Source organism: Apodemus sylvaticus, chromosome 3, assembly GCF_947179515.1.
Source record: "Apodemus sylvaticus chromosome 3, mApoSyl1.1, whole genome shotgun sequence".
NCBI lineage: Eukaryota > Metazoa > Chordata > Mammalia > Rodentia > Muridae > Apodemus > Apodemus sylvaticus.
Window position 1 is genome coordinate 35,935,504 of NC_067474.1, and position 17,581 is coordinate 35,953,084.

A 17,581-nucleotide genomic window follows, 5' to 3' on the forward strand; every position below is an offset into this window, starting at 1 on the left:
TGTTTATCTCCTTATCTGCACTGTTTTCCCAGCTTATTGCATTTCTAAATAGCAGAAGCCTTGCTCCTCGAACAGTGGTTAAAATGAAGTCTCTTCTGATTTGTACCTCTTATTTGCACACAGTTTTATTGTCTTTTAAACATTCCTACTAAGCTATAGCATGGTCTTTATTTTCCTTTTTGTATTCTGTTTCTCCATATTAGGATATACAATTTTATATATAGTGGTGAATAATGCCTTTCTTTTTCATGGCCCTGTTTCCAGGTTCTAGGATAGAACCTGGTCATATTCTCTCATGACATGAGTACATAAGTGAATGAATAAAAGAACTGAGTTACACTTCTTAAAAGGCTATACCAATGACTTTCTCATTATAACGGACCTTTATGGGTCTTAAATGGCTTTTGGTTCAGGGTGTTGAACATCTTAGTATTTCAGTTTCCCTCTCTAAGATAAAAGTACAGATCTCATTGGGTCATTATGATGACTAAATTATATGTATTGCATTTAGGCAGTTTCTAGAGCAATATAAGCAACTGATAAAGGCGGTGGTAGCATCATCACAGCAGTTTTGTAGGATCGTGTTTTACCGTGAAGGGAAAGAACTTCCTCACTGTTGTATGTAAATATGTTTGGTGGATCTATACCCATACTCTGCTTGATCGTTCATGTCTCACCGGGAGTGTCAGTTACAAGTTATTACATTCCATTTTGCACTCTGCTAAAGCTTCCGATCTGCCCACGTAGGTCTTCTTTTATGTCTTGACACCTGCTACAGTTTTCTTCACCTACATCCTAAGTGGTTCTGACTGCATTTATGTGTTACATGTTATGCTTTCAGGTGCTGTTTTTCTCTTTCATGTAATTTTTGCTGCTTATTATTAATATATAGGGAAACGGGTTTTTAAATATATTTATTTCATATTTGTTCCCTTTAACGAATGCTTACAATTGTTCCAGCCATTTTTCATTTACATCTTTTGGATTTTTTATCTTATACTTACATAATCTGGAAATTATTTTTTATTTCTTTTTTTCTAGTCTTTGAAGTATTACTTATTAGTTAGAATTTTGTAAATAATGTAGAATCATATAGTTTTAACAGATTTATCAGTGTTTTTTTTTTCCAATGTAGTGGGAACTCTCTGTCTCTGTCTCTGTCTCTGTCTCTGTCTCTGTCTCTCTCTCTCTCTCTCTCTCTCTCTCTCTCTCTCTCTCTCTAAGTCACACCAAATATTTGACTACCCATAGGTTCCAGGTACTTGGAACTTGTAGTGAGTTAAATAGACATCGCACATAATGTATTGTTTTTATACTTTTTGGTATTACATTTTAATAAGTGATTCAAATCATTTTTGTTTAAATTCAAATATTATATAAAACATGTACCAGAATTTTGGGCCTCAGTTAACACAGTCCCTACATTGTTGGGTAATTCCTTTGTGGTTTGTTGTTGATGGTTGGGAGCTGGGAGTTGAACCCAGAGCCTTGAATATGGAAGCAGACCCTCTCTCACAAAGCTATACTCTCTACTACCTCTCTATGTTTTAAAGTTAGTGTGTAGGTCAGTTTGTTTTCTAGTATTTTGTAGCCATATTGCTTGCATGTGTATGATGATGGTCAATTTCCTAATTGTGTACCTTGAGGTTATTGTCTCTCTATTCTTCCCTTTATTAAACTAGTGACATACAGAGGATTAAACAATTTAGTGCATGTAAAGTACCTACTACAGAACTTGATTCACTGTAAATATTACAGAAAGGTTTATGCTTATAAACCTTACAGAAAGGTATATAATTGTTACATCTATTGTCTTCAGTGAAATTAGGTATGATTTTTTCATTCTTTTTTATTATTTTTATTCACTTTACATCCCAATCGATGTCTCCCCTCCCACTTCCCCCTTATGTAGTCCCTCCCCTATACCCCTTCCCCTTCTCCTCTGACATAGTGGAGGTCCCTATGGATAATGCCACACATTGCCTGCACATCAAGTCCCTGCAGAGCTAAGCACTTCTTCTCCCACTGAGGCCAGACAAGAAAGCCCAGTTAGGGAAACAGATTCCAAGTACAGGCAAAAGCTTTAGGGACAGCTCCCACTCCCATCGTTCAAGACCCATGTGAAGACCAAGCCACCCATTTGATATTTATATGTTAGGGGCCTGGATCCAGCCCATGAATGTTTTTTGTGTGGTGGTTCAGGCTCTGAGAGCCCCAGGGTCCAGGTTAGTTCCCTCCCTTCATCTGCCTATTTTATCTCATTCCCACTTCTAAATGATAATGAAGCATCTTCACTTGGGACCTCCTTGTTTAGCTTCATTGGGTGGGTAGAGTACAGCATGAGTCTCCGGTATTTTATGACTAATATCCACATATAAGTGAGTACATGCCATGCATGTCTGTTTGCGTCAGGGATACCCCACTTAGGATGAAATTCTCGGTTTCAATCCATTTCCCTACAAAATTCATGACGTCTTTGTTTTTAATAGCTAAATGGTATTTCCTTGTATAGATGGAATACTTTCTTTATCCATTCTTTAGCTGAGGGACATCTCAGTTGCTTTTGCTTATTCCATTTATTTACAAATAAAGCTGCTATGAACATAGTTAAGCAAGTACCCTTGTAGTATAGTGGGGTGTCTTTTGGGTATGTACTAAGAATGATATAATTGGATCTTGAGATAGAACCATTCCCAGTTTTCTGAGAATGTGTTAATTGATTTCCAAAGTGGTGGTACAAGTTTGTACTCCCACCAGCGTTGAAGGACTGTTTCTCTTGCTCCACATCCTCACCAGCACATGTTCTTACCTGAGTTGGGGATCTTAGCTGTTCTATCTGGTGTAAGATGGAATCGAAGAATCGCTTAATATGCATTTCCCTGATGACTAAGGCCATCAAGAATGTTTCTTGGCTATTTCTCTATTGAGAATTCTTTTTTTTTGCCCTGTACCCCATTTTTTTAACCATTGCTATCTGATAATAATGAGCTCTCATTTATTTCCACAAGTCAACACTCAGCACCTGTACCCCATTTTTAATTGGGTTATTCTGGTTGTTGATGTCTAACTTCTTGATTTCTTTGTAAATTTTGGATCCAAAATGGGAGATGTTTCCATCTTCTGATATCTTCCTCAATTTCTTCCCTTAGTGACTTGAAGTTCTTGTCATAAAAGTCATTCACTTGTTTGGTTAGAATTAAACCAAGATATTTTATATTATTTGTGGCTATTATAAAGGGTATTGTTTCCCTGATTTCTTTCTTAGCTCATTTATCATTTGTATTAAGGAGGGCTACTGATAATTTTTTTTTTGAGACTTAGTCATGTATTCAAAGAGAAGATGGCTTTGAGTACCACTATTTCAGAGGTCTGAGGAAAAGTGAGTCATCAGTTGTGTGAGTGTAAAATTGTCAACTATCTTTTCTTGAATAGGATTATCCATTCTGAAATGCCATGTTTTTATTCTTGCATTTACTGTATATGATATATACACCCACAACTTGTTGATGTCTATTCTTTATGCTATTTGCTTGGTAGCATATTTTATGTGATTATGTATAATTTAGATTAATAAACTATAGTTATTTTTAAAAGACAAGCAAAATTCTACTTTATTGGTCAGTGTACTATATAGTCTGAGACCCTCTAAATGAGATAATGCCTCAGTTTTAAATTTTCTGATTATTTGACTTTAAGAAGAAATGTAATATACCTAAGTATTAAAGATGCCTTTGAAAAGAAAATAAGGTAAAAGAAAATTGCAGGGTATCTTACAGTTGAAGTGATTTGTGAAAATAAAATTTTGAAGTGTTATATACTCATATGACCTAATTGTCAATGAACCATTAATCTGTGATTTTTCTTAAATTTTCCTAAAGAGACTGATGCACTATGACTGAATGTTTTTTAAAGTGTGACTTAAGGGATTAGGATCTCCTATCTAGAGTGGAGATTTATATATACATACTGAAGTCTAGATAGTGCCAGTTCTAGTTTCTCCCACTTACATAAATATGGATGTAAAGTCATCCACTGTATAGATGGTATATATGAGGTATAGATAATACCTTATCTTACCTACCTATCTGCTAAAACAGTGAGCTATCTGCTAAATTAACAAGTTTTAATGTTGTATATATAAAGTTTGGGTTTTCATTTACCTAAAGTTCATGCACAATAAAGTTTGAAAATTATGTATTTTAGTGATATAAATGGTAGAAATGGTAGAGTCAGAACTGAGAAACCTCCTCAGGCTGTTTCCCTGTAATGCTTCTCCCATATATTTAAACTCTGCCCATGCCTCCCTCATTTTGCTACTTCCTCATTTGGATTCCACCAGAGTCCTCATGGACACCAAGTAGAGCTTGTAAAGAAGAAGGTTTCTTTCAACCCATCTCTTTCCACTCAGGCTGCAAACACCTTCCTTCTTTATTTATTTACTTTTAAAAATCTTTTCACAAATTCAGTTGATAAACAGCCAAAGAAATTTACAACCTAAAAAATAACTCAAAATAACCACACGTCTTACCACACCCCACCAGGATGTCTCAGAACTCTCACCTGGATCATTATAATGGCCATCTATTAAGTCCCTTTGCTTCTTTTTCTTTTTACCCCACTTCCTTCTCCATACACAGAGCAGAATGATCCACTTAACATGTATGGCCATGCCAGGTCCTGGTTCTCCGCAGAATCTTACAGCTTTACAGATAAGTCTCTGGCTTTATCACTTACTTCTTGTCTCCTTTTCCAACATAATATTTTCATTGATTACTTGGGAGTTTCACATAGTACACCCAAATCGTGCTCACTTCCCAGTCCTCCAAGGACCATCCCACAATGTAAGCATTTGCCACTTCCTGTTTCTACTCCCACATCCTTTGTATGACTTCATGTTCTTGGGGATGGAAATAAGCAGGCATAAAGAAAGCAGTTAGATTTGCATTTCCCTAATGACTAATGAAGTTGAGCATTTTTTTAAGATGCTTCTCAGCCATCTGAAGTTCTTCAGGTGAAAATTCTTTGTTTAGCTCTGTACCCCATTTTTAATAGGGTTACTTGGCTTTCTGGGGTCTAACTTCTTGAGTTCTTTGTATATATTGGATATTAGCCCTCTATCTGATGTAGAGTTGGTGAAGATCTTTTCCCAATTTGTTGGTTGCCGATTTGTCCTTTTGATGGTGTCCTTTGTCTTACAGAAACTTTGTAATTTTATGAGGTCCCATTTGTCTATTCTTGATCTTAGAGCATAAGCTATTGGTGTTCTGTTCAGGAACTTTCCCCCTGTACCAATGTCCTCAAGGGTCTTCCCCAGTTTCTTTTCTATTAGCTTCAGAGTGTCTGGCTTTATGTGGAGGTCCTTGATCCATTTGGAGTTGAACTTAGTACAAGGAGATAAGGATGGATAAATTCGCATTTTTCTGCATGTTGACCTCCAGTTGAACCAGCACCATTTGTTGAAAAGGCTATCTTTTTTCCACTGGATGTTTTCAGCTTCTTTGTCAAGGATCAAGTGACCATAGGTGTGTGGGTTCATTTCTGGATCTTCAATCCTGTTCCATTGATCTGTCTGCCTGTCATTGTACCAATACCATGCAGTTTTTAACACTATTGCTCTGTAGTAGTGCTTGAGGTCAGGGATACTGATTCCCCCAGAATTTCTTTTGTTGTTGAGAATAGTTTTAACTATCCTGGGTTTTTTGTTATTCCAGATGAATTTGATAATTGCTCTTTCTAACTCTATGAAGAACTGAGTTGGGATTTTGATGGGGATTGTGTTGAATCTGTATATTGCTTTTGGCAAAATGGCTATTTTAGCTATATTAATCCTGCTAATCCATGAACATGGGAGATTTTTCCATTTTCTGAGGTCTTCTTCCATTTCCTTCTTCAGAGTCTTGAAGTTCTTGTCATACAGATCTTTCACTTGTTTGGTCAGAGTCACACCAAGGTACTTTATACTGTTTGTGGCTATTGTGAAGGGTGTCATTTCCCTAATTTCTTTCTCAGCCTGCTTATCCTTTGAGTATAGGAAGACTACTGATTTGCTTGAGTTGATTTTATAACCTGCCACACCAGTCAGAATGGCTAAGATTAAAAATGGGGCTTACGGGACTTTTTGGGAGTGGGGGGGTGGCTAGGAAAGGGGAAATCATTTGAAATGTAAATAAAAAATATACCGAATAAAAAAAATTAAAAAAAAAACAAATACAGGAGACAGCAGGTGTTGGCGAGGGTGTGGAGAAAGAGGAACACTCCTCCACTGCTGGTGGGGTTGCAAATTGGTACAACCATTCTGGAAATCAGTCTGGCGGTTGCTCAGAAAACTGGGCATGTCACTTCCAGAGGATTCTGCTATACTACTCGTGGGCATATACCCAGAAGATTCCCCAGCAGGTAATAAGGATACATGCTCTACTATGTTCATAGCAGCCCTATTTATAATAGCCAGAACCTGGAAAGAACCTAGGTATCCCTCAACAGAAGAATGGATGCAAAAACTGTGGTATATATACACAATGGAGTACTATTCAGCCATTAGAAACAATGAATTCATGAAATTCTTAGACAAATGGATGGAGCTGGAGAACATCATACTAAGTGAGGTAACCCAGACTCAAAAGATCAATCATGGTATGCACTCACTGATAAGTGGATATTTGCCTAGAAAATTGGAATCCCCAAAGCATAATCCACACATCAAATGATGTACAAGAAGAACGGAGGAGTGGCCTGGTTCTGGAAAGACTCAGTGTAGCAGTATAGGGCAAAACCAGAACAGGGGAGTGGGAAGGCATGGATGGGAGAACAGGGGGAGGGAAGGGGGCTTATGTGACTTTCGGGGAGTGGGAGACCAGAAAAAGGGAAATCATTTGAAATGTAAATAAAGAATATATCGAATAATAAAAAAAAAAAAAAAGAAAGCAGTTAGGTGACTGCCCTCTCTTAACTTCCTACATAATCATCAGTAACATGTTCAGACATTAGGATCTGATTTCAAATGTACTTCATTACCCTGAAGATGTATATGAAAGAAGAAAAGATGAAATTGAGCTTTCTGGGAGAGGTTGTTTGATTTTAAAGGGCCATATATTGCACACTGCAATGTTTAATGTAAAGTTAACATTCTCACTGTCATGTCCAGGCTGTCACTGAACTTCTGGACACTAGGAGGCTTTGTCCCCATCTCCTGAGTAACCGAGATAACAAACATGCACCACGGTGCCACCTCAGCCTCTACCCTGCACAACAGAAAATAAGCAAAAGTCAGTACTGCAGTACTGACTCTATTATGGAGTATTGGTGCTACAGGTCAAATTATGATAAGAGAAAGTTATATTTTATGCTTCTACATAATCCATATTAATAAGTATAATATGTGTAATTTTGTAAAATTTAAGTCTGTGTGTATAACAATGATTTACAGGGCTTTGGAGACAAGTTTTAGTTCTAAAGTTTGATAAATTTTGTGATGTGTTCTGTTTGCTTTGCCAGATGCTCCATTAATACTTAACTCTAACCATTCCAGTGGAGTAGGTGATGTTTCCATTTCCTGGATGTTGAGATTGAAGTTTTAGAAGATATGGCCCAAAGCAATATTTGCATTCAGATTTGAAGTCAGGTCTGCTAGCTATGCTGATATAGATAAATTTGTAAAAATATATAAGATCTTAGAAAACACTACTCTAAAAGCTTGGCTTCTTTTGAAAATCCTGTAATATTTTTTACCACTGACTCTTTTTCTGATATGTCTATTAGGAATGTCCTACAGATAAGTCCTGTGCATTTCCTAGAGCAGTCTGGGTTACTGTTAACAGTTTGAGCATGTTTACTTTTTTTTTTTTTTTTTTGAAAAAAAAACTGTCTGGAGTGGGAAATGAGAATGGAGTGACAGATATCTCAGTAAGGATGCTGTCCTGTTGCTTAGCAGCAGGCAAGAAAACCAAGAGTGTTTTTTAAAAGTTGGACTTATAAATGGAACACCTGCATCCAGTTTTGATTGCCTCACTTCAAGAATGATAGAGCATAAATTGAAAGAATCTGAAGAAGTGAAAAAACTGATTATAGGTTTTGTGGGGAACTAGTCTATGTCAGTAATCCACAAGCATGGTTCGCAGCTGTTTACCGGCCTAGTGGGCTGTGTCAACACTTTCAAGGACGCCTTTGCCTACATCTTGATGAACTAGCATGCAAGACAAGTAGTGGATCTTCACTTGTGTTGGAGAAGAGAGTGCCTATTTTCTTTTTCATGTGCCACTTTAATCTGCAAAGTAAAACCTCGTACCAGCCTATTGGTAAAAGTGCCCTGATGTTTTTTTTTTTCTTCACAAAAGACATGTGAATTGTCTTTCAGAAGCAGTGTGAGTTGATTTGGTGACATAAATTTGCTTTCTGGCATCCAGATATGGTGGTCCCCAACTGCTTTTTTATTTTTTTTTTACCTAATTTTAACCTATATGTGCTGCCAGGCACAGTTCAGCTAACAAACAGCCACAGACTTATCATGCTAGGTAAGGGAATGGCTGCTCTCTTAGCAGAACCAATGCTCATGACTAACATCAAGAGTTCAAATTCGTATGAAGAAATAATTTTGCCTGCCTGTGTTGACTAATGTAGGCTGCCATTAGCTGTCATCTACAGTGTTGTCTATTTCAGTAGGTTAATTTAGCTAGTGAACATAAGGCAGAGGGATATTATAATCTGACCCCATTTGGTGGCATTCTTTGTGAAGGTTGAAGTGGTTTAGCCTTGCTGGAGAAGGTAAGTCACTAACTAAGGCTGGGGTTTGAGATCCTGAATCCTAGTCCTACTTCTAGTTTGTTCTCCATTGCTGTGATAAACACCATAATCAAGTAAACTGCTTGGCGTACGCATCCCATTCACAGTCCATGCTTGAGAGAAGTCAGGGCAAGACCTGAACGTGGGACCTGGCAGCAAGGACTGACACAGAAGCCATGGAGGAAAGTTGTTTACTGGTTTGTTGTCATGGCACTCAGCTTGCTTTCTTATACAACCTATGACCTCACACACACACACTGGACTGGGCCCTCCCACTTCATTCTTTAATCAAGAAAACAACCCAGAGACTTGCCCACTGGCCAGTCTGTTAGGGGAAATTCCATGACTGACAGTCCTGTTCCCCAGTGACTAATGTGATAATGAATATGTCAACAAAGGTAACAACCATTCTTGTAGTCCTTGAGATATCTCCAGGCTAGAAGATATCTATACTGTACTCTCTTCATTGGCTTTGTAGAAGTTTTGAAGGAATCAGTGAGTCTTTTGGTAGCATTAGGCTTGTGTTGCTTAAGTGAGTAGGTTTTCCTGGTCGGGGTCACAGGGCCTGATTAGTCACTACAGCGAAAAAGGAGGTTAGCCCTTGGTTACAGACTCATTGACCATAGTCATAACAGTGACCAGAAGCCAAGCATAAAAAATGTTTAAAACTTTGGCCAGGAAAGGACAATAGTAGAGGTAACTGATTAGTCTATTGTAGTAGATAATTGTCAACTTGACAGAATCCAGATTCAACTGGGAGATGGAACACTGGAAAAGGCTGTGGGGGTTTATCTTAGTTGTGTTAATTGAGGTGAGAAGATCTACCCACTTTGGATGATGTCATTCCCTGCTTGGGATGCTGCACTAAACAAATGGAGAAAAACAATTGAGCAGCAGCAGCAGCAACAGGAGGAGGCAGCATTATCTTTCTCTGCGTCCTTTTTTAAAATGACTAGCTGTTTGAAGTTCCTGCTGCCTTAACTTACTGATTGTCTTAGGGCTTCTCTTGCTGTGATAAAACACAAAGACCTAAAGCAACTTGGAGAGAAGGAGTTTATTTCAGCTTATACTTCCATGTAACAATTTATCTCTGACAGAAGTCAGACTTCAATTCAAGCAGAAACCCAGAAACAAGAATTGCAGCAAAAAACATGGCAGGACTCTGCTTCCTGACTTGCTCCATATGGCCACTAAGCCTACTTTTTTATACAACACAGACCACCTGCCCAGGGTTGGCATGACCCATAGCCCTCTGGGCACTCTCACATCAATCATTAATCAAGAACTACCCCAAAAACTCATCCATAGGCCAGTTTAGTTGAAGCATTTTCTCAGTTTTGATTTCTCCCTTCTCCATTCCCCCTTACAGAGTTCTTTCCCCTATTCCACCTCCTCCCCTTGGCCCCTGAAAGTTTTCCCCCACCAGGCATCTCCCTCCCCAGGCATCAAGTCCCCACTAATTTATCACCATGCTTTCCGCTTCCATCTATTTAACTGCAAATGACTTAATGTCAATTTTTTTAATGGCCAAATAATACTACATTGTACACATATACATTTTCTTTTTATTCATAATAATCCAAAATTATCCTGAATAATTTAATAGCATAGCTCTTGTTGCCATTGTCTGTCCCTCACCACTTATTACTTGCCTTTATTTTAGTTCATTATCTGAGTGTTGAGGCTTGTTAGACTCCTCCCCATCCCGGAGGGCCTTCAACAGGTGGTGTCATTGTGTAGGTCTCATTTAGGTGACCGTGTCATTGAGATTTCGTGGGTGAAGCTTTTTCTACTATATATTGAAGACAGTGTGCCATGGCAGATACCATGGTTCTCTGTATCTACAATCTTTCTGTCCCCTTTTCTATGATATCTCTGAACCATAGGTATAGGTATGTTAGGGTCAGGTCCTTGAAGATTAGTTATTCTCTGCATTTTGACCAATTGTTGATTTCTGTAATAGATCCCATCTGCTGCAGAAGAAAACATATTTTATGAGAAATGAGAGCTACTACTATTTGTGGGTATAAGAATAAGTATTTAAAATGCACTTAGAGGGGCTGGAGTGATGGCTCAGTGGTTAAGAGTACCGACGACTGCTCTTCCAAAGGTCCTGAGTTCAAATCTGAGCAACTACACGGTGGCTCACAACCATCTATAATGAGATCTGACTCCCTCTTCTGGAGTGTCTGAAGACAGCTACAATGCACTTACATATAACAATAAATAAATATTTAAAAAAATTTAAAAAACGTTTAAAATGCACTTAGAAAATATGCTGGCTTAAGAGAATGGCACTAGAAAGTTCTCCAGAATTCGTGACTTCATCAGCCATGGGTAATTGGCTAGGTAAACAGTACTATTTTGTGATATCTCAAAAGAAAAAAGAAAAAAAAAAAGGAAAGAAGTGCTTTCAAAAGAAGATAAAGCCTTTAGACCAGAATATCTTAGCTGGGCATCATTTAGATCAGTGGGTCTCAACTTGTGGGAATCTCAGCCCCTTTGTGGGTCAAATGACTCTTTTACATGTTTCACATATCAGATATCCATCATATCAGATGCTTACATTAAGATTCATAACAGTAGCAAAACTATAGTTATGAAGTAGCCATTAAATAACTTTATGGTTGGGAGTCACCACAACATGAGGAGTTGTATTAAAGGGTCACAGCATTAGGAAGATTGAAAACCACTGGCTCAGATGGATAATGTCAAACAACATGTTTCAGATTCCTCTGTGAAGCTTCTGTGATAGTCTAGCCTCTTGTCCATTGACAGAAATGTGATTTATGTAGTCAGTATATTGAGAAAACCCAACCATTGTATAAATGGCCCTATCTTTTTTTTCCTGCAACTCTATGATTTCATTCATATGAGTTGCAAAAGAAATTGATCAGTTTACTTATCTAAAAGGAAAGATGAATTCAAGGTTTTATGGTGGGCAAGATTTACCATGGTGGAGTAGGTTCTGATTGGAGAGAGTTAAGCAAGACAGATGTGTAAATATATAGTCGTAGATGGTGCTTCTATATGCACACAGGTTGTTGGACTGTGGGAAGCTTATGAACTTTGCACTGCAATTAGTACTTTAAATTCTGGATCTCTGATTTAGAGCAGCTGTGCCTGCATGCCTGGAGTCAGGTTTAGAGAACATTCCTTTCCCATCAAAGGCCTGGGTAAGCTTTATTTATATCATTCATGATCTTTAATCAAAAGTCTTAACTTTCCCACCACAATATTGATTGATCATAAAATTCAGATTGTAAAAGGTAGTATTTTCAATTTGTGATTATGTTACATATTTGAAGTCTTTAAAGATAATACTTTGTAGTAGCTAGTTTATAGGAAACCTGTTGAATACATTTAAATATTTGTCAATTCTTCAAATTTACTGAGTTTGGTACTCAAAGATTAAAAAATAGTTCAAAGAAATTCATGTATGAATTTTAAACTGAATGATTGTGAAGGATTCCTTCAAAGATATCTGCATGTAAATTTATGAATTTTCACTTAGTGAATATACTTTTAAAAAAATCCAAATTTTTGACTTGGAGACTTTGGCCTGAAGTGTTTGGAATATATTATGGTCAGTGAAATGACACTTGTTTGTGATCACAGAGTACCATTAATCCATATTTTAGGCAGTCTCTGTCTGTAATATATAAATGTGTTAAGTGCCCCTTTATCAGCCTGCTTTCTAGGAATCATGTTTTAGAGTAGAGAATACTGATTTGAATATAATCTTCCAATATCAAGTGTTATTGGAGGTTGTATTTTTTTATTATAAGCAATAATTAATTTTTAACACCAAGCTAAAAAGGGGGAGTGTCAACTAGTAGAACAATTATAAGCCTACATTACCGTATTAGAGGAAACAAAATGTTCTGAATACATCCATTGTGGAATGTGCATGGTATTCCTAGGTAACTCTACTAAGCCATAAATCTAGACTTTCTGAAAGTTAATATAAATGTCACCATAGGTGGCATTTCTTAAAAAACTGTCAGTAAAGATTTGATTCCATGCCTCCTTTTACCTGCTAATAAATATATTGAAAGAGAATGTCATTAGTATTAGTTCTCTGTAAGCACATGAGACTTCATTTCCATATATACAAAATTTCACACCTGTTCTCTGTTTTTTGACTTGTCAACACTTCCCTTGAAGTTACATGTCTAATAAGTAACCATTGCAGCATCTGACTATTTGGGAGTCTCACTGAGAACACTATTAGTAAATTTGCTGATGAATTAAGAGATGAAGGCAGCCCTGCATTGAGGCCTAGGAGTCTTCACACTGTTGTTACTAGAATGTGGTATTTTGTCTGGATTCCTTCAGTCAGGTGCCTTGGGTCCATGGGCATGCATGCTGTGGTGCTGCCTGATTGTGTTGTGTTTTTCTCTCTGTCCACAACCCTTTATACTACCTTGTCATATACTCCTTTGCTTTGTACTGTACTGATAGTCATGTGATCTACACAAATACTTAATTGGATATTTATAATTTGGCACTGTGTTTTGAAACTATGTAGGGACCAGTACTGGGCCATTGGATTCTGAAGCTGCTGATTCTGTGTAGGTTTTAGGTAGAATATAGAAGAACTTTTCTTTTCTGAACACATATTATACTAGAAGACATGTTCTCAGAGTGCAGTTTGATCATTATGCGCGGTTCTAGTCACTCCCTAACATACCTTTTCTCATAATAATTTGACTAGAGTTTGAAAATTATAAACGCATTTAAAAGAGAACATGATGCCTTGCATTTTTAAAGCTATCATTTAAATTATTTTAAGTTACATGTGTATCCATTAAATAGGTTTTCCTAAAAGGTACTTAGAGACTTTAAAAAGTTTTATAAAACTTTTTGTTTTTGACTGTTGAATGTCTTTTTTTTAAATAGTACTCTTTATGTACTTTGATTTGCCTGTTGGCATATTGTAGCTATATAGAAATTTTGCAAGTAGTTACTATTGTAGAATTGTTTCCAGTGAGTAAATATTTTAGATAAGTGGTTCTCAACCTCCCTAATGCTGAGAACCCTGAAAACAGTTCCTCATGTTGTGGTGATCTGCAACATAAGATTATTTTCATTGCTCCTTTATAACTGTAATTTTGCCACTATTGTGAGTCATAATGTAGGTATCTGTGTTTTCCAGTCATCTTAGTGACCCCTGTGAAATGGTTGTTCACCTCCCAAAGGGTTCATGACCCACGAGTTGAGAGTCATTGTATTAGATTTTCACTGTAGGTCATATGTTCTCCACCACAGGCAATTAACTATATTGCTGAAGTTCAATAACATCTATAAACAATGCTGAAATGATTCCTGTAGAACTTTATTTACAAAAACATCTAGTAAGGAATAGTTTGCCTGTGAGTTGTAGCTTGCCAACTTTTACCAGAAATGGTCAAGTCTCCCAAAATCTCATCTTCTATATGAAGTTTCCTTTCCTTGCTTTGACATTAGCCCAAGTTCTTACATTCTAAATATGAGGACATAGACAAAGACTGTTGAGCAATTATTGTGTGAGGACATGTGTTTGCTAGATGTAGAGAGATTGTAAACTGATACCATAGCTATATAGCTATTAAAAGGACCATAGTCCTTTAACCTAGGCCTGGCCTCACCACTTGGCCATGGCGGGGGCGGGGCGGGGTGGGGAAGAACAGTGAAAGTCTTTTCCTTTGCTGCTGTGTCCCAGTCTTTGGCTTGTAGGCTTTGGCTCCTCCTTCGTCCCTCCCAGCACCTCCTTTGTCACCCTTCTACACTGCAGTCCTTTGATCTTGCATCTCCCTTTCAGCAAAGATGAATGAGGTCCTTAAACAGGAAGCTTCTTTTGTTCTATGATAGTTCCTTTTAAAAGTCAGAATAAAAATGATAGTTTCCTCTATTATTCATAACTTTTGTAATTTCCAATTTGATGTGAACACTGGTTAAATTTTTGTAAAATATTTGCCATAGTACATATATTCAGACATAATTTTTTTCTATAGTTTAAAGTTACTTCAGATACTCAAGCCCTAACTGGGATGTCTATCAAATAAATCCTTACCCTCAGAGCTCAGGGGATCTCTGGGAAGAGGAGTGGAGAGAGTGTAGGGACCAGAGGGGATGGAGGACACCAGGAGAACAGGCCCTCTAGGTGAGCATGGGCCTAGGAGATAAATGCTACTTTTTGGATTTTTAAAGTGAATAAATGAGACAAATACCAAATTGTATATAAAGAATAAATTGCTGAATTAGCACCGTTTGAGGAGCCTGTTCATTTATAGACACTCCAGGCTCACTTCCTGGGAACCTGCAGAGTTCTTCAGACCTTGGGTCTCTCTCTTCTCTTCCTTCAGTTTTGTTCAAGCCTTAACTGATTAGATGGCATATTAGGGAGGACAGTCTGCTTCATCCACATATTCAAGTGCTAGTCTTGTCCAAGTGTAATATTTGATCAGATATCTGTGAATCCTGTGACTCAGTCATATCCCGTCACCAGCCACCTCCACAGCACACAGTTTGCTAAGAATGAGTCCCTCTGAAAAGAGACAGTAACTCTGTGCTAGAAGGCGGTGTCCATGAGATATGTGGACATATTTTTCAAACCACTACAAACACTGGTACTTGGGAGAATCTAGTTTTTATTGAACAGAAGTTACAGAAGAGGTAGGAGTGTCAGAGAGGTAATACTAGAGTGAAAATTACTCTAGATAGTATGAGCTTGTTAAAGACACAGTACATTAATAAAGGCAAATGTGATGTCATCGCACTGCTAGTTGGATAATACAGCCAAATACTTCAAAGACCCTTAACGTTAACTTGTCTTGATGTGACCTGTCTGGTGTTCACATTCTAAAAATTACACAAGATTGTCTTACAAGCATTATGTTATATTAGAAACAAGGTATAGAACCAAGATAAACTTTTGCTTCACTTTAAAAAATACTGGTATAATAGACTGGTCTGGTGTTTTCTAATGCTTTTTGTAATTAGTATTTTATTTTGCTTTAAGTGATTTTACTTTGAAGGAAGTACTTCATTACCACATTGCTATTGAGAATTATCTGGGGTTTAGCCAGACCATCTCTCCTCCCTCAGTGATCCTTTCCCCTTTCTGAATATATGTAAGATTTAATAATTTGTTAATAGCTGAATTTGTTACAAAAAGAATTTAGGTTAAGTGTTTAAAAAGAAAGTTTGTCACTGCACATCACATCTGAATAGTTTTCTTCTAATAAAAGAGAAACTAAAATGTCTTTTTCCCATTTTTTTTAATATTTTTTGAGGGCAGGCATATCATGAGATGAATTGACACTTTAAATATATTTTTAGGGACTTGCAATATGGTTCCGTTGCTAAGAGCACTTGATGCACCAGTATGAGGACTTAAGTTCAAATCTCTGTACCTCTATAAACAGCAGAGCGTGGCCACTTGTGCCTGGAAGCCCAGCACTGGGGTAGAGCACAGAGCAGGCAGGTGATCCCTGGAGCTCCCTGGCCAGCCCCTCTCTCTGAAGTGACTGCCCCATCTCAGAGGAGTGAGGTGGAGATGAGCAATAGAGGAAGAAAGTGGAAATCCTTCTCTGGCCCCACAGTGTACATCTGTACACACATGTACACATGTGCACACACAACACAACATAACACGCACACACACACAATCAGAATGTATTTTAGTTACTGTGATTATACATCCACTTAGCATGCCTTTACATGTTTAGTGGTCAGACATTTTCATTGCAGAGGATAGATGGGATTAAATGGCAGAAACATGACTAGAAAGTGCATGTTAGATATGATTCCGTCAGCATCTGCTACTGACAGGTGCTCAATGGTTGTTGGTATCTTTGTCAGCAAAGAGAATCCTTTGACATTAAAGTCACCCGCTCAGCCCTGATTTGGGGTGACTCTATTGACAGTTCCATCAGACCGCAGCCGATCAGTGAATGTCAGAGCTGCTGCTGCTCTTCAGAAGTGTCACCAGCCCCTGGGGGTTGCTCCCCCCTCCCTGTCACTCTTGCTCCTACACTCTCTCTAGTTCCAGCTCTCGATCTCTTCCCATTGCTCTTAAGCAGACTCCAAATGCTTACCTGAGAGATAAACTGATAGGCCCTGGGGAATACAGATGTCTTTAGACTATGTAAAACTGTACTAAGTGATGACTTACATGGAGACTGCTAATGATTACCTTGAAACCCAGCCAGTCAATGGCGGGAGCACCTGGGGACTCATTAAATGGCATTTGTGGACTCTGTAACCTAGGTTTTCAGCTGTATTTCAGGAAACGCAGTGACAGCCTTTAATGTCTAATTGACCCCTTCTCTTTGTTTCACGTTCGCTCACCTTCCGCCTCTGCCTCTGATGTGCTCCCTGATGGCAGCAAACGGCACTACTGAGCATTTTGAACTTCTGTGCAGAGCTGCAGCACCTCAGCCTGGGCAGCTGTGTGATGGTAAGCACTGGAATATTCTTCAGACTCAACGGCTTGCGTCTCTATTTGCTCCCATGGGTGAGGTGTACCTGGCCCACCCGCCACATACATAGACATACACTTTTACCCCACATTCAAACATTTTGTTTTCCCTTAGATTGGAGGGTATGTCTTTGAAGGACTTAAGTTTACCGTAAAGACGGGGGAGTGTAGTGTGGTGGAAAGAGCACTGTCTCCAGCTGTTTAACTCTTGGGCAGATATCACATATCAGTGGTTTAGTGAGATTTTCACAATACTCAATTTCAGTCCTGAGATTAATTCTCACAAATATGCTAGAACATAGGTGTGTTGTTACTCTGGGTTTTTTTTATTTCTTTGTC

At 38.0% G+C, this 17,581-nt stretch overlaps 1 protein-coding gene across 3 annotated transcripts in view; it reads left to right on the plus strand.

Moving 5' to 3' along the window:
• Nucleotides 1-17,581, plus strand: part of Fbxl4 (F-box and leucine rich repeat protein 4) — a 76,621-nt gene that overhangs the window by 47,023 nt on the left and 12,017 nt on the right. For all 3 annotated transcript variants that reach the window (XM_052176153.1, XM_052176152.1, XM_052176150.1), the window contains one exon: nt 17,150-17,221. In XM_052176153.1, coding sequence (XP_052032113.1) covers nt 17,150-17,221 — 72 coding nt within the window. The remainder of the gene's footprint in view (nt 1-17,149; nt 17,222-17,581) is intronic.